Source organism: Aythya fuligula, chromosome 25 (assembly GCF_009819795.1).
Source record: "Aythya fuligula isolate bAytFul2 chromosome 25, bAytFul2.pri, whole genome shotgun sequence".
Classification (NCBI taxonomy): domain Eukaryota; kingdom Metazoa; phylum Chordata; class Aves; order Anseriformes; family Anatidae; genus Aythya; species Aythya fuligula.
In genome coordinates, this window is record NC_045583.1 from 1,013,491 (window position 1) to 1,041,268 (window position 27,778).

The 27,778-nt window shown below is 53.8% G+C and overlaps 1 protein-coding gene across 3 annotated transcripts in view; it reads right to left on the reverse strand.

Annotated features, from left to right (window-relative positions):
* Positions 1-2,610: 2,610 nt before the first annotated feature.
* PLXNA2 (plexin A2) overlaps positions 2,611-27,778 on the reverse strand; it is a 143,445-nt gene continuing 118,277 nt past the window's right edge. For all 3 annotated transcript variants that reach the window (XM_032203458.1, XM_032203455.1, XM_032203456.1), the window contains exons 16-32: positions 25,879-26,046; positions 24,842-24,935; positions 23,709-23,948; positions 23,178-23,321; positions 21,825-22,059; positions 20,768-20,910; positions 19,177-19,445; positions 15,373-15,439; positions 14,522-14,668; positions 14,059-14,218; positions 13,791-13,894; positions 9,472-9,571; positions 7,185-7,375; positions 6,464-6,633; positions 4,588-4,800; positions 4,151-4,301; positions 2,611-3,066 (exon numbers count right to left, since the gene is read on the reverse strand). In XM_032203458.1, coding sequence (XP_032059349.1) covers positions 2,971-3,066; positions 4,151-4,301; positions 4,588-4,800; positions 6,464-6,633; positions 7,185-7,375; positions 9,472-9,571; positions 13,791-13,894; positions 14,059-14,218; positions 14,522-14,668; positions 15,373-15,439; positions 19,177-19,445; positions 20,768-20,910; positions 21,825-22,059; positions 23,178-23,321; positions 23,709-23,948; positions 24,842-24,935; positions 25,879-26,046 — 2,692 coding nt within the window. In that variant the 3' untranslated portion in view covers positions 2,611-2,970. The remainder of the gene's footprint in view (positions 3,067-4,150; positions 4,302-4,587; positions 4,801-6,463; positions 6,634-7,184; positions 7,376-9,471; positions 9,572-13,790; positions 13,895-14,058; positions 14,219-14,521; positions 14,669-15,372; positions 15,440-19,176; positions 19,446-20,767; positions 20,911-21,824; positions 22,060-23,177; positions 23,322-23,708; positions 23,949-24,841; positions 24,936-25,878; positions 26,047-27,778) is intronic.

Here is a 27,778-nt window from a genome sequence, read left to right on the forward strand (position 1 = left end):
AACTGGAAAGTCGGCTGCAAGCAGGGCAATGGATCACAAGCGCTTTGCCCCAAGGGGATATGTTGCTTCGTTCCGTGTAATTGCCTGTAAGGATCCATAATTCATGTCAACCACCACAAGTAGATGCTTGGTAGATTATTTATGGGCCACCCCTTCAAGTCAGCCCCGTGCCGTTCCCTGCGCCGTCCTTCTGAGCCTTTTTGGATGATGGAAGAAGAGCTGTTTCTGCTGCTTCCCTTGGAAGCCAGTCAAACCTCAACCACCTACTGTTCTGCAAAGTGCTCCTGTTGGTTTCCCTTTCCTCCTCTGCTTAACTTCCTTCAACAACACAGAAAATAAACTTAATTGTCCACTTCCCCCCTTGGCGCTCACGTGTATTCACGGAATACAGACCTCTTTTTAGCCAGCTCGGCCACGGTTGGTTCTTTTGATCCTTGCTCATGTATCAGCCCCTCCGGGCTCTGCAGTTCCTTTTACTTTTTCCCCTCACCTTCACCTTCCAGCACAACCCCAGGTGTGCCCCCCAGCACCTCGAGCAGGTCATTGCTTTGGGCAGTATTCATATTTTGTGGGTCCTGTGGAAATAACTACTCAGATCAGCAGAAGTGTTTGGAAACCATTTTGAGTCCTCTCTTTGGGTTTCGGAGTACCATAAGAATTTGGTGAACAACCTGAATATGAATACTCAAAACAAGGACCACAACTAGAACATCTATCATATATTTCTGTTAAATCACCCATGGAAGCCTCGTGCCGGATCTCTGTCAGTAACAGAAACCTGTGAAAAATTCAGACCTCCCGGAGGATTTCGTAATAGCAGCAGCTCCACAATGACGGTGTGTGCAGCTGGGCTCGGGCTGGGACAGCCTGGGCTTTTCCTCCTTTTCTGCCTCTGGAGCTAGGTTCCCTGTGCAGTGGAGGGATCCCTGGAAGGGAATTCTCCCTGTGACAGGCAGGCTCAGCCTGCTTTGTCTCCTACGGTCTGTGCCAGCTCTCTCCCTGTCTCAGTACACCACAGCCCTCCGGTCACACAGCTCAGGCTGTTGGAAATGTTGGGAGCTTATTGCACGAGGCTGATCGTTAGTACTGCTCCCACACTGGTAATAGGGCCCACAAAAGTGGATTACCATGAAAAACAAGTGGGCTTGGCATGGCTTTCAGTGAAAGGTAATTGCAACAGCAAGTTTCCTGAGACATCTCGATGCTCTTCACCATGCTGCCTCCCCTTGGGACCATGCTCCTGGTGTCCTCCTGGCTCCTCAAGCAGTTGTTGGGAAGGAGGGGTGCTTAAAAAAATTGGTTTTCCTTCATACACGCGGGCTGCAGACTGAGGTCTGGGCTGGGACCGGCCAGCAGGCACCGTGGCCATCCCACCTGGTGGCCAGGAGGTCCTGCTCCCCCGGCACCGAGTTCCCATCCCCTCACAGCCCAGATATTCACCCCGCTGGCACCCAGGAGCAATGGTCCCGGTGCTGAGCGGAGCCCAGGAGCAGCTTTGCTGCCTCTGCCCAGCTCCCACGGTCAATGCCTCCGCCTCCATCGGGTCTAACGGCCCTGTCCTCCCTGCTGCAGCCTTCGCAAACATCAATATTTATTACAGAGAGAAATATTTACAGCGTTCCTTCCCCTCCTGGCACTCTACAAAGGGACACATAAGCTTTGGTGTCTTTGAAAGAAATAACACTCAGACATCTGCCTGTCACTGGCCACAAGAACACGTGCCAGCAGGCCAGCTAGGAACTGAAGGTAACAACGAGACGCTCGGACAGACACACAGACAGCAGCGCTAGCTGGCACTTGCAGTGCTGGTTATGGTTTTCCCTTGCCTAGAGCAAAGATTTCTTTCCCCTCTCTCATGGAAATGAAAGTCCTGGCCCGCGGGCGACGTCGCGTGCGCTGAGACCGAGGAACTCGGCCAGAGCCTGCGCTGCTCTGCAAGTCAAAGAGGAGAACAATAAACACGTCACCTCGCTGCCTCAAGCCTCTTCAAGTATCGCTCACTGTAAACATCGGGTTCGTGGTTGTTTTTACTGCAAGAAGTCGGGGCGGCTGCCACCAGGCAGCGCGGGCAGCCCCGACCCTGCCTCGCTGCCAGAGCACCGCCGCGCCGGGGATGGGGAAGGGGAAAGCACTTACATCACGTCCCTCCTCATTCAACAGCAAATGGGATTTAAAAAATATATATATATATATTGACACTATATAAATACATAGATAAAGCTGGATTTCAAGACAGGTTGGATGATTGGGTAGATTTTAAATTCATGTAAAGTTCCTTCTAGTGCCTATAGGTTACTCAGCCGCTGAACCGTTTCTGGCTAAATTGTTATTTCACTTGTGTAGAAAGGTGTGGTGCAAACTTGTGCTCATAATTATTTTTTTTTATAAGATCCCAAAAAGAAGAAGATTTCAGTTTTCCAGACTTTCCGATTGGTGTAAGAGTCCATCCGCAGAATGCCTGTGCCTCATCCTCGGGGGTCGGGCGAGGACAGGATTCAGGACTGAACCTTGCTGCCAGGATAATCTCTGTGGCCTCTGTGGTTTTTCCCCTGTTCCTTTTTCCTTTTTTTCTTCTTTTTCTTTATTTTTTTTCTCTTTATTTTCTAAAAAAAAAAAAAAAAAAAATTAAATAAAGTTTTATCTCCTAATATACATCAAATGATTCTCATGCAAAGCAGCAGTCATGGAGACGTCCAGACTTTCCAGGTTCCTTCTTTCCATGAATAATGGAAAAAAATAATCCGTCTTGATTTGACTTTGATTGAGATGCTTTGTCTGTTTTTATCTTCCTGCCTTTTCGAACCGGATCCTACGTGATTTTGAATGCAGTCAGTCCTTGGGCCAGTCTCTGCTCTCTCTGGATGAGCCTTGGTATTTCTGTGTGCCTTTCTTGCTTGTTCTCCCTCTCGAGCCCCGAGCGTCCGTGCAGTACTCTTGCCCCTTGCTGTCTGTGAGCATCGCAGCCTTTCTTCAGCTCTCAATAGACATGGCACCGATAAGTTGCTCTACTTTGTATGCCAGACGCTGCCTACGTGCCTGCTCATCCTGTTCCAAAGCTCCAATGAGCTGGTACGGGGAAAAAAAAAGGAGAAAAGAGAAAGAAGTCAGTGTGAGGGAGAAGGGGTGGGCAGGGGTGGGTGGCAGCAAGATGCGAGCAACTCGAAATGCAGATGTGTGTTTCAAGGGACAGACAGAAAGCCAGTGAAAAACATGGGATAAATCAGGTCTGAGGATAGCCTGGGAACATTTCTGGGCTGGATGCACAGCACAGCCACCAAAACAGCCGGTATTTCCCCAGGAGCAGCAGGCAGTGACAGAGCAGTACCGACAATGCCTTCTCATGACACGAAGTGCTGAGGTTTTCCAGTGACAATAAATCCCCTCCCTCGGCTTTGCCCCTGTAAAGAATCTGGAGTAACAAATGGCAAAGCAACGCAATGAGCGCTTCCCCTCTGCACAGCCGTGCTCGTTCATTTGCTGGCCAGCTCGGAGCATGCAGCCAGCACCGCACGGTCGGTCCCGCTCTTGTACCTTGAGCTCCACATTTCTTGTCTCATTTAGCATGAAAGTTATCAGATTTTAAACCCTAATCGGAAAATAGCTGTGGCATTGTATCACAAATGCATACATGCAATTAAATTACAAAACCCTTCCTTTTAACGGACATAATTGCAAAATAGGTTTTTCTTACGCTGAAATGAAGGGGTGGAACAGATGGCGAGAACTTGGTTTCAAGTGATGCATTCATTAAAGGCGCTCAGGCTGCCAGGGAATCTTTGCAAATAGGAGCCTGCACCACTGCACCAGGGGAGTTGTACTGTGCTGTTCCCAAAAAACACGGATGTTTCTGGGGGGGTTCACTGGGCCATGATGATTTTCTGCTGTTACTAGGAGCGATCTGCACTTGGCATGTGCCGAGGCTGAGGAATTCAGCTGCTCACACGGTGTTTGAGCTCTCAGTCCTCATGGGAAGCACCCTACAGAGCAGGACCTGAACCTGGCTGTGCAGGATCAGAGCAGATGCGGGCGGCAGCAGCACAAGAAGCGGCCGTGCTGCACCAAGGGTGAGCTGGGACGAAGCAGGAGCCGTGCTCCACGCGTGGAGGTGGCTGGCAAGGGGACCAGCACGGCGCTGCCCGTGGGCACCCACCTCCTCGCTGTACTTGCTGACATAGGAGTAGATCTCGTTGAGCGCGCTCAGCATGTTGAACTCGGCCGAGTGCAGGCGCGACTGCTCGGCGAGGTAGGCGTTCATGTCCTGGTCGCTGATGGCCGGCAGCTTGGCGATGTCTGCGTAATACCTGCGGGGGCGAAAGGTGAGGGGCCCGTGAGGAATGCAGAGGGTTAAAATGCCCCTCTTCTCCTTGATGCTGAAACTAAACTCTTTGGGGAAGAGGATGCCAGTTTGCTTTGACGCCTACATCTAGCAAAATGGGATCCTGGGCTGTGAAAATAAAAGCAGCAATGCTAGGAGCTGTGCCACCAGATTGCTGCAGGAGCCACGGGTGCTGCAGCACCTGCCAGTGAGAGCAGAGGCAGCCTGCAGGTCCTGGGGCAGGAGCTCAGCAGGATCACGCCGCCACTGACCTCTCCACCCAGCTCTTGTAGCTGGGGATGTCCTTGGCGTACAGCAGCTTGTTGGAGGGGGAGTCCTTGCCCAGGCGGTGCTCGGAGGTGGAGCAGGAGTCCATGAAGGTCTGAGCCACGACGGAGAGGCAGGCGTCCGTGATGCTGCCCTTGTGGATGTCAAACACGAACTGGGGGTTTTTGATGACGTTCACCCAGAACCGCAGAGGAAGGCTGCAGAGAAATGAAGAAATAAAACCAAATGTTGAAACAAAGGCTGGGAACGGGCCCTTCCTGCGCTGTGTGTTCCCACTGGGAACCTGGGACAGGTTCATGCTGTGTGCCCCACGTCTCATCCTGCAGCAGCAAGGTGAAGGAGGCGAGAGCTGGGCAAGCAGCGGGTGCTGAGGGTGCGATGCCTGCACCAGGGCTGGGCTGAGCAGCTCCACAAGGGCTCGCTGGAGGAGGTGGCCCTGCTATGGGGCATCTCCATGTCCCCGCACCCCCCAGCCGCTGCCCGGCCACTCGCCGTCCATCCCCTGCGAGCAGGGCAGCAGGCTTCAGAGGCTCCATCCCCGAATCCCAAGGCCTTTGCAATCAAAGGGGAATTATTATTCCTTTTTTCTTTGGCTGTATAGCAGGATCAAACAACCAGCTGCTGCTTTCTATTACCTTTCAAGTCTGGGCTCTCTCCATCCAGCTAGCTGCACCGAAGGCTTCGGCATTAACTCTTGCTGCACTGCAGGCCAGCAGCTCGGCAGCATCCCCTGCAACGCCAGCTCCTGACCCCCAGTTCTCCAGCTCTGCCTTACAAACCCCAATTTGCTTTGACCTGCTCCAGCAGCCTAAGCCTCTCCTGATTCTCCAGTGAAATTCCCTTTCTGGGCATGCCGTGTGCCCCATTCCCCGTACAGCCCCAGGGATGCCAGGGTGCTGCCCTCAGTGCTGCAGCATCCTCTGGAGGATTGGAGCCATCGCTGCTCGGGGTTAACCTGCCCCAGGTTCCCCCAGCACCACAAGCAGCATCCAGCTTGCAGAGGGCATGGTGAGAGCCGAGCAGAGCTCCCAGCACAACCGCTGGCTCGCAGACCGAATTTTCCCCCTGCTCTTTCTTTTTTTTTTGCTTTAAGAAGTCTCATCTCTACTTGTGATTCAAGCGTTTTTATCCTAATAACTCCTTCTTCTAAGGCTTTCAATAAATTGTTTTTAGCTTCCCACTGCCTTAGCGGGGAATCCAGCTTTTGCAGACGTGGTGATTAGAGGCTTTTAAAACCACGCGGGACTTGGGGGAAAATACAAAATCTTCAGGGAGCAGCCATTTGTTGTGCTTTTTTTCCCCTCTCTCGCAGAGGTAAATTTCTAACCCACAGAGCTTTTAATCCTAAAATAACGGCAGAGGCAGAGACGTAATAGCTCCATTGTTTGGAGAAGGCTGAGCCCTCGCTGCTGTCGGCGGGGGCTGTGTGTGGGGCTGACCCCCTCCTGCCCAATCCTCCTGCCCCCTGCTCCTGCAGCTGCCCCAGAGCCCCCTTGCAGGTAGCTCCGCACACCCCACCATCGCCAACGCCATCGGTGCGGGCAGATCTGACCCACGCAGAAGGCTTGGAGATGGTCTCAGGGTTTAGCACAGCACTGGGGTTTCCTCCTGTGTGTGCACAGAGTGGGGGCAGGATCCAGGATCAACACCCACTGCTCCATCTGCATGGGGCACCGGGGTAGCAGAGGTGCTGGGGGGAAGCACGAGCACGGTTCTCTGCCTTGTTTCACATGCTGGGGCTATGGAGCTGGGTTGCTCCCAGCCCTTCTTGCAGCTCTCCCCCATCTCTGTTTGTTTTTTTTTTTTCCCCAGCTCAGCAGCCAGCTCTGGCCGCCCTCCCACCCTCTCCTCCTTTCTCACCAGTTGCTCTTCCACGTGTGCCGCACATCCGTGTCGTGGATGCCGTGCTTATCTGCTTGCTCATCCAGGAAATCGAACATGTACTTGATGGCCAGCGGGAGCGCGCTGCCGCGGTGCACGGTGCTGAACAGCGTCTCAAACAAGTCGTCCACAAACTTCTGCAGCGTACCCTAAAGGGAGCAGCAGCCAGCAAGGTGAAGGAGGGGTGGAGGCACACGCGTGCTCTGCACAGCCCCATGAAGCACAGCCACAGATCCCGGATCCCGCAGGAACAAGCAAGGTCAGGAGCTTTGCAAACACTGCCCTCGCTGCAGGAGGACTGGGGGCTGCAGCTACCCAGGGCTGTGCTTCCTCTCTACTTCTAGCAGAAACCAATTCCTTTGCTTTCAAAATCATATCCGTGTCAGCCACAGTGATGAACATACATTGAAATGAAGGAAAATTTTGGCAAAAAAAACACAAACAGTTAAGTATCTACAGATACTGCTGTCTGTAAAACTCTTCATGTTTTAATATCATGTAGAAGAACGAACTACGCAGCAATCATGGTGAGCATGAGTCTATCTCTGTTGCTGCTCCAGGCGCCACCCAACCCCTGGGGCATTACAGGGACAGTCCCACCTTGGTGCTGAGCATCACTAGTGACTGCACAGCACCCTCCCAAGGGCCTGGACAGACCTGCCTATGAGTTTCCCAAGCAAATTTAGCACACAGCAGTTACCTTAGTAGCCAGTAGCCTGGTCAGGTAGATCTCAGACACCATCTTGCTGCCCCGGTCCCCTTCCTTCTGGTCTCCGTGGTCGTGGTTTTTGACCAAGTGCCAGACTTTGACGCCACTCTCCAGGTCCGGGGTGATCATGGGGGCCCGGGAGCGCAGGCTGTCGGGGCTGCCGGTGTACCTGAAGGTGGAGTCTGAGCAGTGGGAGGAGAGGTCAGCCACACTCCGAGCAGACACTTGGAATTTTGATGAATGAAATCATCAGGATGAAATCCTTTCCTTTTCCTGCCTCATCTTGGTGACACCACTGTGCTCGTTCATGCCCAAATCACCTGCTTGGATTTTATTTTTTATTTTTTTTTGCAGGGCGGTGGAATGCAACACCACACAGACACCCTGAAAATGGAAACATGTGCCAAAACAGACCACGTACTTAAAAATGATACGCCTTGCTCTTTACCCAACACAGAGCCCCCAGCCTTGAGCCTTTCCCTTTTTGCACTCAGACAGGGAACCTCTCCCTCTTCACTCACACCCTGCACTTACACGGCCATGGCACGACAGGTCCCTGCAGGACGCCTCCGTGCGCCCCAGCTCACGCACATCAACCCCGTGCCCCGACACCAGCACCATCCCAGTACAGTACCAGTACACATAAATAATAACAAGCTGCCAGCCCTGCTGCCCGATGGGCACAGGGAGCTCATAGCAGAGGAGCCAAAGGGTTCTTCCAATTGCACGGACACCATGCAGGGATGTGAGATATATTTAACTTCCCAAGCAATGCGTGCCCTGGATCCCACCCACGGCCTCTTCAAGCCAAAACATGGCTCAAAGAAGCCAACACCTATCGTGCCTTGCTCATTTTCTTCCTCTCACTACGTTTCTTTGTTCTCCAGGAACCTCTTGTGTTTTCTCAAATTTAGCCTTCCGATTCGCTTCTCACCCTTCTCAGCAAGAGGAAGGAGATCAATCATAAATCAGCCGAGGGAAGTACGCAAGTCATTACAAAACTAGCTAGATTTTCATCCCTGATTAGGGCTTAGATAAATGAGTACTCCAACTGATATAATTAAGGAGACAGACAGGGGGATGGCTAGGAAAGCATCTACTAATTCTATTTTTAAGCATAGCTCCGTGCTGATATATCATGGGGAAAGTAAATAAGTATCTCATTTAAATTCTGTCGGCACAATTAAAAGTATTAATCTTAACGTGAGCGATGATTCATACTGGTGGTTCGCAAAGGCTTTTGCATCTGGCATAGATCAATGAGCACCAAAGGCTCCTGTTGTGTCACCCAGGCTCGGCTTTTCCTTCACCTGAAGGGCAGGGGCACGGGGCACAGTGAGAAATGACATTTCTCCCATCCACAGAGCCCGGCGAGGCTTTTACATAAGGAATCCTGCCATGAGAAGGGCTCCTCAGAGAGAATTGCTTTGGGAGCTAGGAGCAGGAGGAGAAGGGTCTGTCAGGAGCCCTCTCGCCTGTAAAACACGCCGTACAACGGAAGATAATGAAAGATCAGTGCACTAGAGATTTTGCCACCGCTGCCTTTTATGGAAGTCTATGATTACTCTGATTGTGGATTTAGTGCTATAAATGCACACCTGGCACCTAACGGGCTCATTTATTCAGGCTGGGGAGCCTTTAGGGACCATCTGCAAAGTGCCTGGCGGTGCTATTATGCAAATACCGAATTCCCAGGTGTGTGAATCCTGGCACACTGAGTTAAGAGTGCTGTTACCCGTTTTTGACCCATTAGCTACGAATCCAGGATCCTCCACTTAGAGGAGAAATAGATGAAGGAGCCGGGTTGTTCTCGTGTTCCCACAGGGTGCACAAAGCTGCTTTCCTGCAGCAGCAGCCAGGAGGGGCCTTGCAGCACCTGGCCCCGCCGAGCCAAAAGCCTTTCCCTGGCCCTTTCCAGACCCACATTCCCAAAGGCTGCTCACGCGGCGCTTGGCGTCTTTTGGGTCTTTTTTGCTGCTCAGCTCACAGATGCAAAAGCCTTTGCAATAAACAGGTAGCCAAGCACCCTTTTCTGTTTGGCACGTGCACATAACGTCATTTTAGACAACGTGCTGTGGTTCTCTGGTGGAAGCTGCTGCTTTTTTCCACCTAATTCCCTTCAGGTGCTGCCCTCCTATGACAAAGGCAGCTTCAATCCCAGCTCACCCAGACACAAACTCAATCAGGACTGTGAGCTGGCCCCATGGCTCTCAGTGGCAGAGCAGCACTTGGCCACCTCCTGCGAGCCTTCCCCCCCCAGCACACGGCTGCTTCTTACCGTATCTGCTGATGGACGTGCGGGATATACTGGCAGAGGCAGGAATGTTGTAGGAGGAGGTCTGCTTGGGAACAAGAGCCACGACCGAGCGGTCCGATACCTGGGGAGGAGACAGAGGGGGAGACATCAGCAAGGGCTGCTTTCTGCACTGGGTGCTTATCTGCTAATGCAGCCAGGAGAAATCCTCAGGGCCCAGGATTGGCAAGGAGCTGATGACTTGGTTCTCGGGCCCTTGGTCAGGGGGGAAGGAGCCCCTGGCTTTCTCGAGGGGAAAGGTGCTCCTCATCCAGCTGAGCTCTAATCAGGAGCAGCTTAACAGCAAGGGACTGAAGGAAAGGCATGTAAATCAAAAGACATATTGAAGATGGTTTGGGTTGCTCTGATTTAAGATTACATTTTATCCAATAAAAATGAGAATCTCAAGAATTGTTGTGATCCAATTAAAGTAACAATGCAGAGGGAATAAAACAGCTATAATAACGTTATGGACCATAAAACATCCCTATTAAACCATTTTTTATTTTAACAATTTTTATGAACTTTAAAAGTTTGATTTACAGCCTGGCACGTCAGAAAGCCATCTTTCAAGGGTATTAAATTGTCTGTCCCTCTGCTGCACCAGAGAAGGAATTAAACGCTGGGAAGTCAAACTATAAACGAACATTAGTGCTAACAAGGTTTTGTTATAGCAGACGTTAGTGGCCATGTTTAATTTTACCCACCCTATAAATCTAATAGGCACTGGATGTTTTTTAGCTTATTTCCCACAATTAGGGATCCACAGGTTGCCAGGGGTCCTTTTGGCTGTGACCTCAGGGTGCTGCGGTGTCCCCAGGGGACGGGAGCTGCCGGGGGGGCTGCGACCTGTGCCCAGCACCTCCCTCAGCACCAGCACACGCGGCACGGAGCCGCACAGCCAGCTCGCTCCCTTCCAGGCTTGGCAGTCCACTAAGATGAAAGGTTTCATGCAAATGTGAGTTGTTATTATCGCTAGCGATAGTGGAAATAATAGCACTTGCGTTTCACAGCACAAAAGTGAGATATTCCCAAGCAAAACACTTCAAACACCTCTGTTATTTCCTCCTCTGCTCCTGCCTCACTTCATCCAATTTATTAAGTCAATGGAAGGAGCGATCAGCGGTGATATTATTTTCCTAGGCTGTTATTAGCTGCCACTTCAGCTCAGTTTCACGACGGGCGAAGCTGAGCGCTGGCGCTGGGTGCTGCAGCTTCACCGGAGCCACACGGACCTGGGCGAGAGGCGTTGGGAACTGCACACACACCGAGAGCTCTCACTCTCTAAATTTCGGGTCGAATGGCTCTTGTCAGCTAGAAAGTACCAGCGTACAAATTAGCATCAGATGTAAGATGCATTCCTTCCCCATCTCGCTCTGCTGTTGCCACACTCCCGTAAAGCCCAGGAGACGCCCGAGAAGCTGGCTGGCTGCTTTACAACTTTATAAATATTCTGATTCTTCTACCAGCTGGAAAAGTGCTGCACAAAACACCTTAAAGAGAGGAAAAATGAAAACGGGGCCGGAGGGAGCCACGGTCTGGCAGCACCGACACCTCCCCACGACCTGGGCCAGCGAGGACACAGCCCGAGCAGCTCCACTGCCAGATCCTGGCTGTCATTTTCTGCACAAATCTTCCCTCTCTGCTTCTAATTTTTCATTTAAAATAGTTTCCTAATCTCTCAGCCCTTCCAGGCTCCCAGTGGCTGACAGGTATTCATGCTCTGCTGCCTCCCAGTTAACCCTGCACGAGCCGCCGTAAATCATTTGATATTGAATTCGGTGCCTCGTTTTCCCCGAGTAAAGCCACGCGGGGTGAGACTCTCCCGTGGAGTTTAATAGGCATGAAACCAAAAGGACACCACACAAATGTAACACAATTCCTTACAACTTGGCTTAAAAGCTCCAGAGACTTTAACAAAGCATTACAGCCATTTAACCTATACTTCTATTTTAAAAAATGAAGAAATAAGCAGCAGGCATGCAGTTCTCCATATAATTCTCTAATGTGGCTCAAAAATATTACAGAAAGGTGAATATTTCCTTTCAAATCTAACTTGGCTTTTGACAAGGCTTCCTATGAAAAATACATTTTACCCACTGTTGCAGACATATGCTGTATTTTTATCACCCTAAACACGTTCAAAACAAAATAATGTCAAAATCTGGCAGGCAGGTGTGGGGCTGCACAAGTGCCCCGGCCTTGGCAGAGCACGGTGAGCAGGAGGAAGGCTGCTGGGTGCTTGGCAGGGCACGGTGCTGAGCCCCGAGGAGCTGCAGGGCTCAGCACAGCAGCAGGATGGTGGGGACCAGGTGCTGCTGGTCCTTGCTTCAGCGCCTGCTCCGAGGCAGCAGTGCCTCCCCAAAATGCACAGGGCTTTATCGGAGGAAATCGTGTGCTGGGCATCTCCAGCGACTGCGTGCAGATCCACAGAGATCGCTCAAATCGGCAGATAAAGGTGTGTGACAAAGAGAAAGCCACCTGGCTGAAAATAAAGCCAGCTCTGAATGAAAGGGGGAGGTAGCTTTACAGAGCCGGATCTTATATTTATAGAAATCCAGAAACCATCTAGCCAGTCCTCCTCTAGCTGGAGGAAATCTACACGTCATGTTTATGGTTGAACCACAGCTGTTTCGTACGGATGGTTTCCTTTCCCTGCCTTCCTGCAGATCGCAGAATTCCCCCCGCGCTCCTCTGCCAGGCACTTTCTCTGTGCTTCAACAACCCTGGTTAAAGCAGTGAGAGCAGCGCCTGGGGCGCGGCTGATTTTATGCCCTCTTCTAAGCCGTGCCTCTGCCCAACAGATTTGTTTTACTGTGCAGTCCTGGAGCATCTGTATTTCTGATACCTAATAAAAACATTTATTACCCAAACAGAAAAAAATACTGGTAGAAATACAGAAAATCGTTGCTGTTTGTTTTTGGCAAAAGCCCTGCCTTGACAAGATTTCTGCTGCAGCGCGGAGAACTTGGCTTCTTTTTATGGCTGCAACAGCTCCACTCGGGCTGCGCAGAGCTGTGGCCAGAGCCATGTGCAACTGCTACCTATTTAGATACTTGGCAGCAAACTTCCACTTTGTTCCAGAGCAAAACTGACACTCGAGTGGCAGGAATAGCTGCCGTGTCTTGAGTGCTGTCAGGATTTTGTTTATTTTAAGGGTAAACTTATGGCTCAGATTTCCCCCAGGCACCGAAGTGAAAATACTTGTTCCCCTAGCACCCAGCACACATCAGAGCAACACGAAATTCACTTGCGACTTCCCTAGATGACTTTTAAAGATCAAGGCACAGTAAAATCTCCCTGCTTCCCTGCGTGTTGGTTAATCCCTTGCAACTGTCAGGTAGGAGAGGTTTTAAAAACAACACAATTCACCTGCATGACTCCCACGGCAGTTTGCGGTGAGCTGCGTAATCCCTCGGGCTGCCTGGGGAAGCTGACCCTCGAGCAGCTTTTTTACAGGCACTTTGCATGTTTCTGCCACCCAGCACCTCGCTCCCTGATGCTGTGGCTCCTGTCAACACTGGCTGGTGCTCAGCTTACACGGCGTGAGTCCCACTGATGGACTCGTGATGGTGTACGGACAGGGAGGGATGCCAGATTGAATACTGGGCACTGCTGCGTAGTTACTGATGGACAGCAGTAGGTTGCAGGTCCCAATTAATGCAGTTATCCTCTGCTGCAGCCAGACTCGGAGGAAAAGCCTCTGGTTCCTTTCTCAGACTCCCCCAGCCCCGTCTGTACCTCTCTGGACACCTCGCACACCCTAAGCAGTCCTTTCCCACCGCCACTCGTGCTGCAAAAGCTAAGGATGGCAAAAATTTCTTAGCTCACCTTGACCAACGCAAAATAGAGCCTCCTCATTGCCTGGCTTGGTTTTACACGGCTTCAGGGGCAAAACTCCTGGGACTTGGCTCAGAACTAGGTCTGGGAGATGGAAGGAAGGCACAAACTCCTCTTCCTCCCCCGGCTGCTCTCCTGCTTGTCCCACTCTGTGCCATCCCCGCCTGGCCCCGCGGCTCCAGCAGCAGCAGCTCAGCCCTCTGCCAGCTCCGTCTATCTCGCCAGCACGGCTGGTGGTTTTAATTTAGCCAATTTTCACCTCTGCTAGTTTCTTTAAGATCCATGTCAAGGTTGCTTTCCTGTCTAATGCAGAAGCACATTGAAGCAGTCAGGTTTATCATACAAATGTGACCTCCCCGCCTGCCTCGGTATGCGAGACACTTGGAAAATTAAATTTCAGCTTTTTTTTTTCTCCTTCCTCCTGGCAGCATCCTGGAAGCCGCCTGCAAAGGCAGCTTTCTCACCTGATAATGCATCAGGGTGTTCAGGCGCTTCCAGTCTCCTTCAATCTTGGTGGTGATGTCTTCATCCTGCAGGACCACCCGCGCGATCCGGCCCTGCCGCCACTCTGCAGGAGAGACAAAAGCCATGCAGTTGGGGAAGGGAAGGACACTTGTGGGCTCAATCCACTCTGATAACAACATCTAACCAACTTCTGGGCAGTGAAACCCACTGAGGATCACTGCTAACACCCCCCTAACCCATCCCCTCCAGCAGGCGGGGGGTTCCTACCCAAGTCCATGTCAACAGCTCTCGGTCTCTGGGAGTAGGGGACGTTCTTGTACACAGCATCGAGGATCTTCTCTTTGACCTGAGTGATGGTATCACAGTTCAGCACCTTCACCGGGATCTCTGGGCTGTTCTCGTTGTCCGGGTTCACGCAGTTCAGGATCTGGAAAGGAAGGGGAACCACACCGTTCCCTGAGGGGCTTTGTGCCAGAGTCCAGCTGCCCTCCCTTTGCTACAGGGAGGCCAATGGTTGATACATGGGGAGGTAAAATTATCCCCTCAAACGCTGCCTTTCAAAACCATAGCTCAGCTAGGGACACCGCTGCCTCAGGCCTGGGTCTGGCAGCACGAGGCCTTCCTGCAGGGGAACACCGCTGCTTCACGGCAGTGCCCATACCCACTGCCAACGTCCAAGCGGGGAGGACAGGAGCAGCAATTCACGGCCACATCCCCAGGGATCACTCACCAGAGTCTTGTACTCAATTTGCTGCCGGATCAGCTTGTCCTCACTGAGGGAGTAGCGGGCCTCGCCCGTGATGGCGTCGATCGGGCCCTTCTCCATCTGCTGCTTGATGGCACAGTAGAGCATGAAGAGCGGCTCCCCGGCACACTCCTACCAAAGAGACAGACAGCAGAACTGACACGGAGGTGAAGGTGCATCTCCTCCGGGGCCACTGGCCCACAGACCGACTTCACACGGGACTGATTTCGGCAGAGGCATGGTCCCGTTGCCCTAATTGCCAGTATGTGTGCAATCCAGGCTCAGCCCCCGGCAGCTCCTGGGGAGGGCGGCCAAAACCGTGAGCTCTGCTGCTTGTTGGGACTGTTGTCCTTGGCTTGGGAGCTCTGCTGAGTCTGTATGGCTGTAAAACGGGGATCTGAGATCGTGATCTTGTTGTTTGTCCTCATAAAGTCAGTTCTGGGGGGGCTTCCGAAACCGAAAATAAAGTTAAAAATATGAAAGCCCAGGCATGGAGGTGTAAGTGGGAATTGCCCCTGAGTACTAACAAGGTGCAAGCCCTCAAGAGGGGACAGATCAGGGTACTCTGGAGAATACAGCCAGGTGACACGAGGTGTAACCAAAGCCAGGGAACATTAAGCTGAAGAGCAGAAAACCTTCTCCCAAGGAGAGCCTTTAAACAGTGCTCGAGGGAAGCAGTGGAAACTCCATTGCATGAATCTTTTTCAGGCAACGTCCCTGGGAGCTGCCTGGCTGTGCCATTTCACTTGGAGCCTAATGGAGCTGCAAGCCCAGCTCCAGCCTGTGCGGGTGGGACGGCAGAGCAGCAGCGGGGGCCCAGCTCCATCCCTCCTTACCTTGAGGAACTTGTGCAGGAGGAAGGCGAACCAATTCGTCAGCATCTTCTCGGCCACCGACTCTGTCCTAGGGGAGCCAGGAGGAGATGCACGTTACGGACAAAGCCAAACCTCATCTCCCTTCACAAACCAGCCTCGGGAAGTGGGAACGGATAGAGATTGGGGTGGACAAGCATCCTCCCTCCTGCTCCCTGCAGCAGTGGGTGCAGTGCTCGCAGCACCACCAGCACCCCGACATGGCTCCCAGTGCAGGCAGGCAGCAGGATGAGGCTGGCCAGCCCAGCGCTGTCCCCGTGTGCCCAGCTGACAGCCCGTCACAGCCCCGGTGGTGACGGGGAGCCTGGTGACACTCGGCTCGTCGCACGTGGTGCAAATTACAGCCTGGCGCAGTAAATCACTGGGATTTGCAGCGGTGGCTGGCAATCAGGGACAGCAGAGTGACAATGGCAGGAAAATTGCAGCTTTCTCCCCAGTCCCACCCAGCATCCTCTCCCCACATTGTGCCCGAGATTATTTCTAATTTAAATACAATGCCTCCTAATGATAGGTTTTAATGCTGGCTCTGCAGGACGGGGTGGGGGGGGGAACTGTCCTTAAAGCACCACGGTGGCTTTTCCTGGGACAGGACAGGCTGGCTGTGCTGCTGGCAGGACGTCTCATAGCCCACACCTGAGCCTCTGGTGCCATTCCTGCAAACTGCCCGTGGGACACCGTGCCCCCAGCCTGCTGAGCACACGGGCTGCCCTGCACGAGGCTGGTGCGGTGCTGCAGCAGCCAGGGCAAAGCACGGGGTCCTGCCGGTCCCAGTCCTGCTCCCAACCCATTTTCTCTGTTGTTCCCCAGCTGCTCTGCTGACTTGAATTAGGGACTGCTCCTCGGTGTGGATCTGTACAGCATCCAGTGTGTTTGGAGATGATGGCATTTAATGGAAAAAAACAACAGGGTTTGATCACAGAGTCAAGCGGATCAAGTATAAATGGGAACCACAGATTTCAGCAAACAAAAGCTGACACCAGCCTGCAAAAAAAAAAAAAAAACAACACCCAAAACCCAGGGGTTGCGTTACCTGTCATCTCCTAGGATCACAACATCTGCCAGAAATTTGTGAAAATGTCTACAGATCCCCAAAGAAGTTGAGCTTGAATTGATTAACTGCCTAAAAACTCATCCTACAACCTGACACGTGCATGGTTCACCTATTTAAAAGGTTTCCGGCACCCAGTTAGGGAGGAGAACCACCAGCACGCTGCCACGGCTGCGCCAGCCAGCCACAGGCCACAGAAAATGAAGAGCTGGTGCCACAGCCACGTTAAAGAATAGGAGAAAAACACAGAAAATGAAAACGTATTGTCTGGGAGAGGGGGACCCCCGTGGCTGGCTGTTGCCTTCTGCTTCTTTGTCAGAAATAAAAAATCATCTGAATGGAGCAGCGAAGAAGGAAGCAGCTCCAAAGCTCCCCAGTCCCACTTCTCACCTCTGAGTGCTGAGTCTCACTCTCACATTGACTTTGAGAGACTTTTGCAGTGCAACAGCTCCAGGGACTGCCTCCAATTAAGAAATTAATCATCACTGTCCTACGCAGGCTGAGGAGAGGGGCTGCTGGCCGCAGCAGGCTCCTTGCAAACACGTCCCCTGTTCTTACTGCCCCCGGCCTCCCGTGGCACAGCCAGACTTTTGGGCCTGAGCAGGACCCCTGGGGGGGCCGTGCCCAGCCCCTGGCAGGAGCCAAATCTGTCCTGCAGAGCGGGCAGGGGGCTGCAGAGCTTTGTGCTGCCGTCCCCAGCAGGCACCGCCTGCACGCTGCGGCCGGGCTGCTGCCTGCAACGCCCTTTGGATCTGCCTCTAAAAATAAAATATAAGCTCCTGAAGATTAACGCAGCAGGGGACAATCCCTAGGCTTGGAAAAAGCCCTTCTCAGACTGACCACAGAACAAGGGCAAAGCACGCTCCGGAGAGGGCTTTCCACAGGGGGTCTGATGCCAGCAGCCAAAGGCTGGGCTGCCCTGACCCGCTGAGGCCCTGGGAATGAAACAAAACTAACAAAAGGAGCTGAGAGAACCCCAAAATAAATATGTATTTTATTAATTCTCCCTGCTTTATCTAGGTCTCCCAACCGCTGCCTGCTCTCTGTGCCAGGAACCACAGCAGCTATTTGATTTAATATCAACTTTTTTTGCTGTCTCCCTCGAGGGGCAGCGGCGGAGGAAAGAGAGGGGAAAAACAAAGAAGAAAGAGAGGAAGAACGGAGCGCTGATTAGCAACCGCTGCCACCAGAGAGCTCGAAAAAATAAAAATAAGCAGCATCTCGGTTGGTCGGTGAGGGCTGAGTGCCTGCATCCCACGGATCTGCTGAAAGCCTCAAAGCTCAGCACCGGGGTCGGGTGGGCACGGGACGTGGTGCCCCGCAGGGGCTGTGCATCAGCAGGCACAGAGCAGGATTCCTGTCCCACGCAGACACCTCCCCTCGGAGCCCACTTGTAACCTCTGATGTCCAGAACCTGCTCGACACCAGCGCTCACAGCAGACAAGGAGCAGCACAGGGCTGTCCCCGCAGGGCTGCTCCATGCGTGGTGTGTGCCCAGCTCTGCTCCTGGGCTCCTGCTGGCACCACGCTGCCAACGCCACCACGGCCTCAAGCCTGGCTTCTCCTCCTCTCACCCATTTTAAAGCAGCAGAACATCGGCTCCTGGCTCAGCTCCTCTCCTGGTGGCCTGGGGACACCAGACCCGAACCCTTCCCACGTCAGAGCTGTGTCTGTCACCGTCCCTCTGTCTCTGACCCCCCAGCACAAGGAGAAGAGGAGCTCTGGCTGGTCACAGCACGCTGCCTCACTAGCCAGAGCGGGCAGGGCTCTGATCGCCAGCCTCGTGCTCCTGGAGCACGGCAGAGTCATTATTGCTGGCTGAGGCAGAAGGCGCCTTCCCTGCGACTCGTCAAACCACGGGGGAAATTAAGACGGCTTCCTTCTCTGAGATGAGTTATTGCCTCCGCAAACACAGCCAGATTTAAAGCAATTTCCTGTCAAGCATATTCATTATGGCTGGAGGAATCCCTGAAATTTTCCTGGAGCTGTGAAATCCTTCCCTTCCCCTCGGCTGCCCGCCCCAGCAAGATGCCAGAGGAGCTGCAGTCGGCAGCACGGACAGGACCCAGCAGGACACGGGATGGCAGCAGCTCATGACACAGAGAACAGGGAGCTGCCTTCTCATGGCCTAGCCCATAGGCTCATCCAGCCTATATTCATAAAGCCTTTTTCCCCTTTTCTTTCTAAAATTTCCCCGCATGACCGTGGGTTAGTTGCCTAACCCGTGCTCGAGCTCTTTTTCCCCAGCTGTCAAACACAAACGTCCCGGCTGCACCCAGCCTTGGAGCTACGAGGAGAACCTCCCCCCTTTTATTTAAAAATAAAAATAAGAAAAGACACGGGATGAGCAGAAAACGATCTGCTCACAATGAGAACACCCCGGCTGAGGGGAGACAAGAACCCTAAGTACCCTACAGACACCAAACAAAGCAGGACCCTGTCCCTAAAAGCCAGAAGCCTGGTGCAAAGGCTGCAGCTGCTGCATCTCGATCCCTCCACACACAGAGCTGCTGCCTCCTCCTCCTCCTGCCTGCACGCACAGGGTGCTGCTTGGCGTGGTGGTGACCACGAGCCGCACTTTTTGTGCCCCTCAACTCCCTGCCACGATGGGACAGCTCCATCATGGTGGGGTCAGCAGGAAAGAACCCCCCGGGCAGAGCAGGGGGTGCCCTGTACCGCGCCGCCCTCCCGCGGCCCCGTCCCCTCCGTCCCCGCGCTACCTGCGCAGCAGCAGCTTGGGGTGGTTCTTGTTCTCCAGGTTCTTCTCGATGAGGTCGGAGAGGAGCTGCTTCAGCACGTCGGTGGCGTACTCCAGCCTGCCCTGCAGCCCCGTCATGATGAGCGAGGCCACGTTGCCGCGGTCGCGCATGGAGAAGCTGCGCTGCAGCTCCAGCGTCCGGATGAAGGTGAGGAGGAAGACCTTGTTGTTGATCAGCTGGGCAAAGAGCTTCAGCGCCTTCTCCACGCTCTGCTGCCCGTTCCCTTGGACCTGTGGTGGAGGAGAGCACCCGTCAGAAGGGCGAAGGACCGGAGGGGACCACGTGCACAGCCCAGCCCCGAGTTTTCCAACTGTGGTCCACCACGAGCCTGGCACAGGACAATGGAGCCCGTTAGTTTCAGACCAAGGCACTGGGACCAGCAGCATCCCCCAAGAGCTGGGTGATGACAGCAGGGCTGATGCCACTGTTCCTGCCTAGGACAGAGCCCACACTGCCATGGGGACACCACTCCGTGCCCCACAGCCCCGCTGGTGCTGCCATGGGGACCAAGGGTTGTGTGGCTGGTTTAGCCCTGGGCGCACAAGGAACACCCAAACTCTGCCCCTCAGCACCCCAAACGTGCTCTGCACATTGAGCCACTCCTAACATCGCCCTTCCTGCCCTCCCCCAGCACTCCAGCACATCTCCATCGCTGCTCCGAGCACTCTGCCTGCCATAAAGCTGCTGCTTTGAGGCTAACGGCCCTATAAATGATGTACGATTTTGCTTGTTCTGCACAAAAAGTGACACTCTCATAAGTAAATTAAATACCAATTTAGACTATTGCTTTATTATGGGACAAGTATAAAAAATTAATTGAGGCTTTCAGCCAGCTCCAGACTCGAGTAATTCATTACGAATGGAAATGATGAACAGCGTTAAGCAACTCTTTACCAAACATCTTGGAGACTTATGTATTGGCTTTACTGACGTTACGTAATTAAGCAACTGTGTAATTGGCAACACATTTATCACTTCTGCTGTTCTGTTTTTCACAAGTAAAACAAATAAGAAGCATTCATATTTGCTAGCTCATCAGCTTATTTGGTGACCGAAGCAGCAAAGGAAACGTTTGGGACCGGGACACTCGGGGCACAGGAGCACGGCTGGAGATGCCGGCTCGATGGCAGCAACTGCTCTGCGCTGGGAAGGAATCTAATCTGATGCACAAATATTAATTAGCCCTCACACTGAGCACTCAGGCACCTCAGTAAAGCCCTGCAGGAGAGGAGCAAGGTGCTGACGGCACAGCCAGAGGCAGGCCAGGCGCTTGCCCTCCTGTGGGCACGCCGCGAACAGCAGCAGGAGGCGGCTCTGGGGACGGAGCGCTTCGAAGGACACCAGGAATTCCCTGGGCTGCTTTGCTGCTGCCCTACAGCAATGTGCAAAGCGAGAAAAGAAAACCAAAGCAGCACTGGGAAAGAGGAAGCAAGCAGCGTGTGATGGAGATACAGCACCAGGTTCTTTGTTAAAATGAGCTCGGGGCTCATCCTGCTGATAACTCCTGGGCTTCTACCGAGACTCGGCGTGGAGGGCACTGCCCGTCCGTTACCTCCAGCTCCCGCAGGACAGGATGGTCCTCGATGCCAGGGAAAAGGACCCGCATGGCATACGTCCGATAGTCCAGGTAGGGGATGCCGGAGCGATCCAGGTCGCTGGTTAGCTCGTTGATGTCTGTCTGCAGCTCTGCAAAGGCTGTTGGGGAGAACACAAAGAGAAGCACGGTCAGATGTGAGCTCGGGGAGCTGAGGCTGCAGGGCAGAGGCTCGGGGTGAGCTGCCTGCCCCCACACCAGCAGCAGACGCCGAGCAGACCTTGCCACCAGCTCAGACCCTCACCCTCGGAGAGTCGCCCTCAGCAGCCAAGAGCACAGGCTGCAGAGAACAGACGCCGAGAACAAAAGATGCTTATTAATTTGTATGCAGTTCACACCTGTGTACACACACCTAAAACACCTTTAGAGGCTGCAGATAGAAATGAGGATCTATTTTCATAACTTGGTGCCTCCCTTATTTTCTCTCCTCCTCCTCCACAACCAGTTACCAAAAGAATCAAATCTGATGCAGATCAAACGCAAGCAGAAACTGCCTGCTGCAGGGGTCAGGAAGGAATTTATTCCTCCTCTCGTGACATGACCTCAGTGTGGATGTCACGGCCGTATGCATGCCCTGCTCTTAGCTCTCCAGAGCACAAAACGTTGGCCCAGGAGGAGACCATGCCCAGCCAGGCTGTGCCCATGACAAACCCGTGGGCTCTCCTGAATATCACTCCTGCTTTGTCTCACACCTCCAAGGCTACCCGTTTAAAGTCAGCTGAACAAATCCAATGCACCTATCAATACACCCAGAGGTCACACTGTGAAATGTGCAGCTTTCTATTTATTTGTTTTTCATCCACTAAGCACCTTCCCAGCTGGATTCAGCCATTCTCAGGGATGCACGACATGGCAAAGGGTTTCTGTCCCAGCCCTACATCTACCCCTGTAACATCGGGTGGCTGGGACTTGGTGAGGGCCAGGGTAGGGGGCCAGGGTAGGGAGCAAAGGGAGGGGAAGGGCTGCCGGGGTGAGGGAGGGCCGACATCGAGGCACGGGGCAGCACGGTACTGACCCTCCTTGCACTCCAGGGCCACGCGGGACTCCAGATTGTCCATCTGCATCTGCAGCCTCTTGAGGGTCAGGTCGTTCTCCCGGGACTTGCGCTTGTAGGCGATGAGCACGATGATGACGATGATGAGGAGCAGGCTGCCGCCGGCCGCGATGCTGACGATGGCCGGCAGGGTGAGGAGGCTGTCGGAGCTGATGCTCACCGAGCCAGGGGAGAAGACGATGCCACCAACACGCACCTGCAAAGCACAGCGGGGTGAGCAGAGACTTCTGCTGGGGTGTTATCCTGTCCCCAAGCCCCTCTCTCCCAGCCCCAGATGCCCAGGGAAGAGGCACAGCACCTCCTTGGCCAGCACAGCTCTGGTCACCATCAGAAACAAAGGGTTCAGCTCCTGTGAACGCAGCGAGGCGTCGAGTCATGATAAATATGCCAGCCCTCCGCTATCAGGGCTCTGTTCATTTTATCTGATGGCTCCATTTGCCTTTCATTTTACAGCTTTCAGGCCCCTTTTGTAACCTGTGGACATTAGCAAGCTGGTGACAATTGCCCTGACAAGAACCCTGAGCTAAATGGGGAGGGAGGAAGGAAGGAGAAGAGGGGAAGAGCCACGAGCAAACACCACGGAATAAATGCGCCGAGGCTGACGGCGGCGCCGGCTTTTCTTGGCCATTGCCCGGGCCACAGATGTGAGCAGCTCCCGGCCAGGTTGCGCTGCTGTGCGTCACGCTGTGATAATCTGAATATGGTTTGGATGCTGAACTTCAAGAGAAATAAATCACAATTACAATCTCATTTGGGCTCTGCTCAAGCATTTCAGCAGCTGCGTGCTTGGTCTGCGAGTGGATGAGGGAAAGCAGCAGTGCCCAAAACCGAAGCGAAGGCACCGACTGTCAGCCTGGACGGGGCTGCTGATCCAGGCAGTCCGGTGTTCAGACACTGCTGGCTCCTTCTGCCTCGGGAAAAGCCAAAACCTTCTGTCTATCCCCTTGGCAAAGCGGGTCTGGCTGCAAGGACTGACAAAATGCTTCCCTGTCCTGCAGGAGGGGGAATGCAGCGCTGACACTCGCCTCGCCGTTCCTGCAGGGAGAGCGAGCGACACCAGGGAAAGGATGGGAACTGGTGCTGAACTCTGAGTATTTATTCCTTCTGGAAGGCTCTGACAGCGGGCAGCGAGTCTCAAGGAGTCAATAAGATGTTTCCACATCAATATTTTAAGCTTCCAATTAGCCATAAAGACCTAAAATCCTACTGGTCCTGGGACAGGGAACTGAACTCAGTACCCGAGCAGGGCAGGGAGGAGGAGGAAGAGGAGGAGGCAGGGAGGAAGGGCTGCCAAGTGGAGCGGTTGGTCCCTACCGTCACTTTGTGCTGTCCGGTGAGGTTGGGAGGCTCGCACAGCAGCTGGGTCTCGGACACGGTGACGGCGCAGGGCGTCTCTCCGATCAGCACGGTGTAGTTGAGCTTGGCTCCCCCGGGAGCGGGCGGGCACAGGTTTTTGCCCTGGCAACAGAGGTGGAGAAGACTGTACAGAGATGCGGTGCGTTTCTCTGGTTTCCATTACTTGCACAAATGCTGGGGCTCCTCCGGGTGTTTCCCGTTCTCCAAAGGGGGACAAAACTCCTCCCTCACCCCCTGCTTTCTGGGTCCCCTTAGCAGAAGCCCTGCTTCCTCCTGGAGATAGATTTTTGCACAGCCATTGCATGTAGAGCTGCAAAAGCTTTATTGATCCAACCATACGGGACAGGGCCTGGGTTTTACCTTTCAAAGCTTTGTTGGTAAGAGCCATAGGGTGTGCACAGATACGAAACTATTTTGCCCCCCATTTTGCTCTGCAGGGCTTGAGTACACCACCCACAGCACCCCGCCAGGCTTGCAGAGGTCTCCTACCTTCAGGATGATGGGCGACCCCGGCTTCTGCTCCAGCACCCCGGTGGGGCTCAGGAGCTCAAACGTGGGGTTGGGGTAGTAGATGAACTTGGTGTCGTTGTAGACCAGCAGGGACTGCACGTTGTTAAAGATGAAGCCGAACTCATCGGGCCGCTCCACGGCGTCCAGGCCAGGTCGGTGCTCAGGGGCCAGGGCGGGCGCGAGGCACGCCAGCGCCGTGGCGTTCACCGCCTTGCAGACCTGTAAAAAAGACAAAACGCTTTTTTGGGACCTGTGGGCAGCAGCGGGGAAAAACTCATCCCTGTGCTGGCGCGTTCTGACTTGCACAGTGATGTTCTCAGTCCTCAAATGCTCCCTGAAAACTCCGGTGGATTCAAGCTTCGCTGGAAATATTTCATCCAGGCTCAACGCTTTGTGTCTATAGTTTGGGGGAATTTGCTTCCCTTCCAGCCAGCACAGGCACGGGAGCAGAGATGGAGAGAGCTTCAAAGCAAGAGGTGTTTTAAGGCAGCTGGAGGACTGCATACCCGATCACTTGCTCTTTTCCTTTCCTGCTGCATCCTCGTGGGCATCGCCAGCTTTGAAGCAGCCCCTTAACGAATACCTGGCCTCTGCTACAAATCGGTGATTAGAGGCAGCTCCCTGGTGCTGGGGGAGGCAGGAGCGACCCCCTGGCAGCCCAGGTCAGCTCCTGCTGGGCTGAGGACACCCACGGCTCCTGCAGCCCTGGGAGCAGGGAGCCAATGATTTATGAGGCTCTCACCTTACAGAGCAGCCAGGGCCCAAGCTCGAAGTGGAAGATTTAATTTCGCTCAATTCTGTGCCTTCGGAATTATTTTTGTAACGCTGTAACCGCAACCGCTAACAACAAAATTAGATGTTTTTAAAAAGAGCTCAGAAGAAAAAGGTCTTCAGGGGGAAGGGAGAGAGTGAATAGGAAAAGACTGCTCACTGATCTGCCCTTTCCAAGACAATACAGAAAGATCACAGCGTAGAAGGGGTATTTTTCAGTTTTACCGGGTCAAAACAATTTCCGAGTGTACTGGAGGTACAATTCTTGTCTGTACCGTACAAGAGCAAGGGGTCCCGCTGTATGGCTCAGCACGGGGACACAGCCCAGCAGCAGCACTTACGTTGACGGACTCCTTGCCGTTGTGCTTGACGCGGATCCGCGGCTCCTGGATGACGTCCAGGTTGGAGCCGGTGACGGTCAGAGGCGTGTGCCCGCTGTAGAGAACAGGGAGACAGGAGGTTAGTGACCGGCAGGAGGATGGGGTCAGGGCTGTGCCTGGCCATGGGGATGCTCATCGGACTCAGAAAGATGCTCGTAAAGACGTGGGGGCACTGGGTGACGCTGGGGACCTGCGGCCCAGCCCGAGCGGCTGAGAGCAACAGCTCACAACTTTTTCTTTCATGTGTTCATTGCAGCAGCATGGCCCAAATCCACCCAAATCTCCAGCTCCTCTACAGCAGAGGCTGGCTGCTTTGTTCAGACCATCTCCCAGCAGTTCTGACCAGCCCATAACCCCCGTCTCACCCCAACCAAGCGGCAATCCTGAACTGGGGCTCAAAGCAAACATCTTGCAGAGCCTGCTGCGAGACACTTCCTCCTTTCATGGGCAATTTTAAAAAATAATTGGAATTTGAGATGAACGGCTGTGTTACATCCCTCGTGAGCACAACCATTAAGGCAGAGCCAGGGGACGAGCAGAGCCCAGGGTTTTTAGCAGTGACCACGTCACGGCGATGTGACAGTGCCTGCCGCCGTCCCTAGCAGTCAATCTTGGATAAACTGTGCGTTTTGATTAGCATCAGCTTTTTCCTTTCTTGATGGCTGCTGGTTTTGTTTTATCCCCCAACTACAAAAAGAAGCCTTTAATGAGCAATTGTGCACTCCTTCAGCAGATGGAAGCGTTCTTGGGGCTTTATTCGTGCTCCCAGAACCTCGGTGCGGGCTGCTATTGCTGTAATTGCCTTGGTAATTGCAATGACTTGAGTAACTCTGGACCTGATTTTCAGTAAACACGAGTGCTGCAGACGTCTAGCACTGATGAATGCAGGACCCTGGATGGGACGTGTAATTCCCAACTGTCCTTCTTTCATCCTCACCCAGAGGAGACCACCAGACCAGGTGATGTCTCCCCGTGATGTGTCGTGAGAGCTCTGTTACCTGGCGATGCTCCACTCGGGTTCGATGTGCTGCACCTTCGGGTCGTCGATGTACTCGAACAGCAGGGTCTGCTCCAGCTGGGCCCGGTCGACGCTCACGGAGACGTGGACGGGCCCCAGGCCGTGGGCTGACGGGGCCGACATGCAGACGATCTCGTTCGTGGACCTCCTGTGCAGGAGAGAAGCAGAGGGAAAAGTCAGTGGGCAGCCCCCAAACCCCGTCCCCGTGGGGCAGCTCCCACCAAGGCTGGCCCCTCACCTGGCCCCATGCTCTGAAACCCCAAAGGGACTGAGCTGCTGAGACACGGGAGGGAGGGCAGAGCTCCACGCCTGCCTCCCCGGAAAGAAGCAAAAAGCACTTTTTGTGCCAAACTGCAGCCTCCCGCATCCCTCTCTGAACCTGCTGCCTTCTGTTGGGCGTGTGAAAGCAGATGGCTGCTTTTTCAACGGGATGCCTAAACTCTCTCAAAAGCCAAATTCTTCCCCCCCACACACACCCAAAGCACACACGGGGCCTCGTGAGCAGCGGGACCGACCCGCAAAAGCCCCGGCTTGGGAAACGTGGTGCTGGCAACGCTCAAGGGAGTCGGGCAGTGGATGGAAAAGGAGAAGGGGCTCTGCTGTCCTGCTGCAGGGCCAAGGGAACGGCAGCGGGGATGGAGCTGCTCGTGGGCACACAGCCCGGCAGCGCCGCTGCTTGAGCCACGTCCCTGGGAGCCCCGTGCCCACGCCTGCGTCTTTGCTCTAGCCCCAAGGAAAAGGCCACGCTGCTTCCATGGCTCGTTGAGCTTTGGCTCCTCTTCTGCAGGCACAGGGGAGAGGACAGGCAGCTCTTCAGCATCTCGCTGCTGTTACGGCACTTGGACCAAAACCTGGCACTCCTGCACGCTCCGACTTCACCGTCCTCACCCTCCTCAGATGCTGCACACCCATGAAAGAGCTTCACCTGCCGAGGCTCGCACCCAGCGTGCCCACTGCTCTGCCTCCAGTGGTGTCCCCATGGGAGTTATGTGCTGTGGTCCCCTCTCCGGGTCCTTGCATCTCCATCACCTCATCGAGGGAAGGCACCGCTCCACACCAGGCTTTTTCGGAGGGCATCTGCCAGCACCACACTGCTTCCAGCCTCACACCTCCGCCCGCCCGCCCAGCGCAACCGAGGCAACAGCAACAAGCTCCTGAGGCATCCGAAGCAAACCAGCCTCGGCTGCTCCTCTGGATACGCCTGCTGCCCGTGCCCCCCGCCTCCCACCCCCGTTATCTCCCGTCGCCGCCTCTCCCTGCCCCTCGGCTCCGGCGGGAGCCCCGGCGTGACGCACGGCCGCTGGCAGCGCCGCTCCCCGCTCCCCGCGAGCAGTTAATTAGCTTTCGGTGCTATTATTGTGTCGTCATGGTGAATCTACCCACTCCTCCGATCAGAGGCGCGAGAATGGGGGAAGCTGTAATTAGAGTGAATCTCATTAGGAACCGCTTCATCTAATCAAGCTCCCCCACACCCTCCCGTACAATTGAAGTTCGTTGCCTCCAAACAGTCCAAGCAAAACAAAGTGCACAGTGTGACCCCTCGAGAAGGATGGAGTCATTTATATACTGCCGCTTGTTTTGTTTAAGTTTCTGCTTGCCTGGGGTAATTAGAACACGCCGAGACTTCAGACCGCTTCCAGGTTTTGCAGGTCAGTGTCTGCAGGTTGCCTGGATATAATCATATATTTAAGGGATTTTATTACACGGCTAATTCTGCCCCCAGGCTGGCTTGCAGGCTGCTTGTGCTGATGGTAACGCAGTCACCTGCGTGCGGCGAGGAGCCAGTCTGGCATCTCTGCTTCGGATACGGGAGGAAATGCTGATGGATGGTAGGCAGCAATACTTAGCACTCGGAGAGCTCGTCTGCAGCATGCCCACAC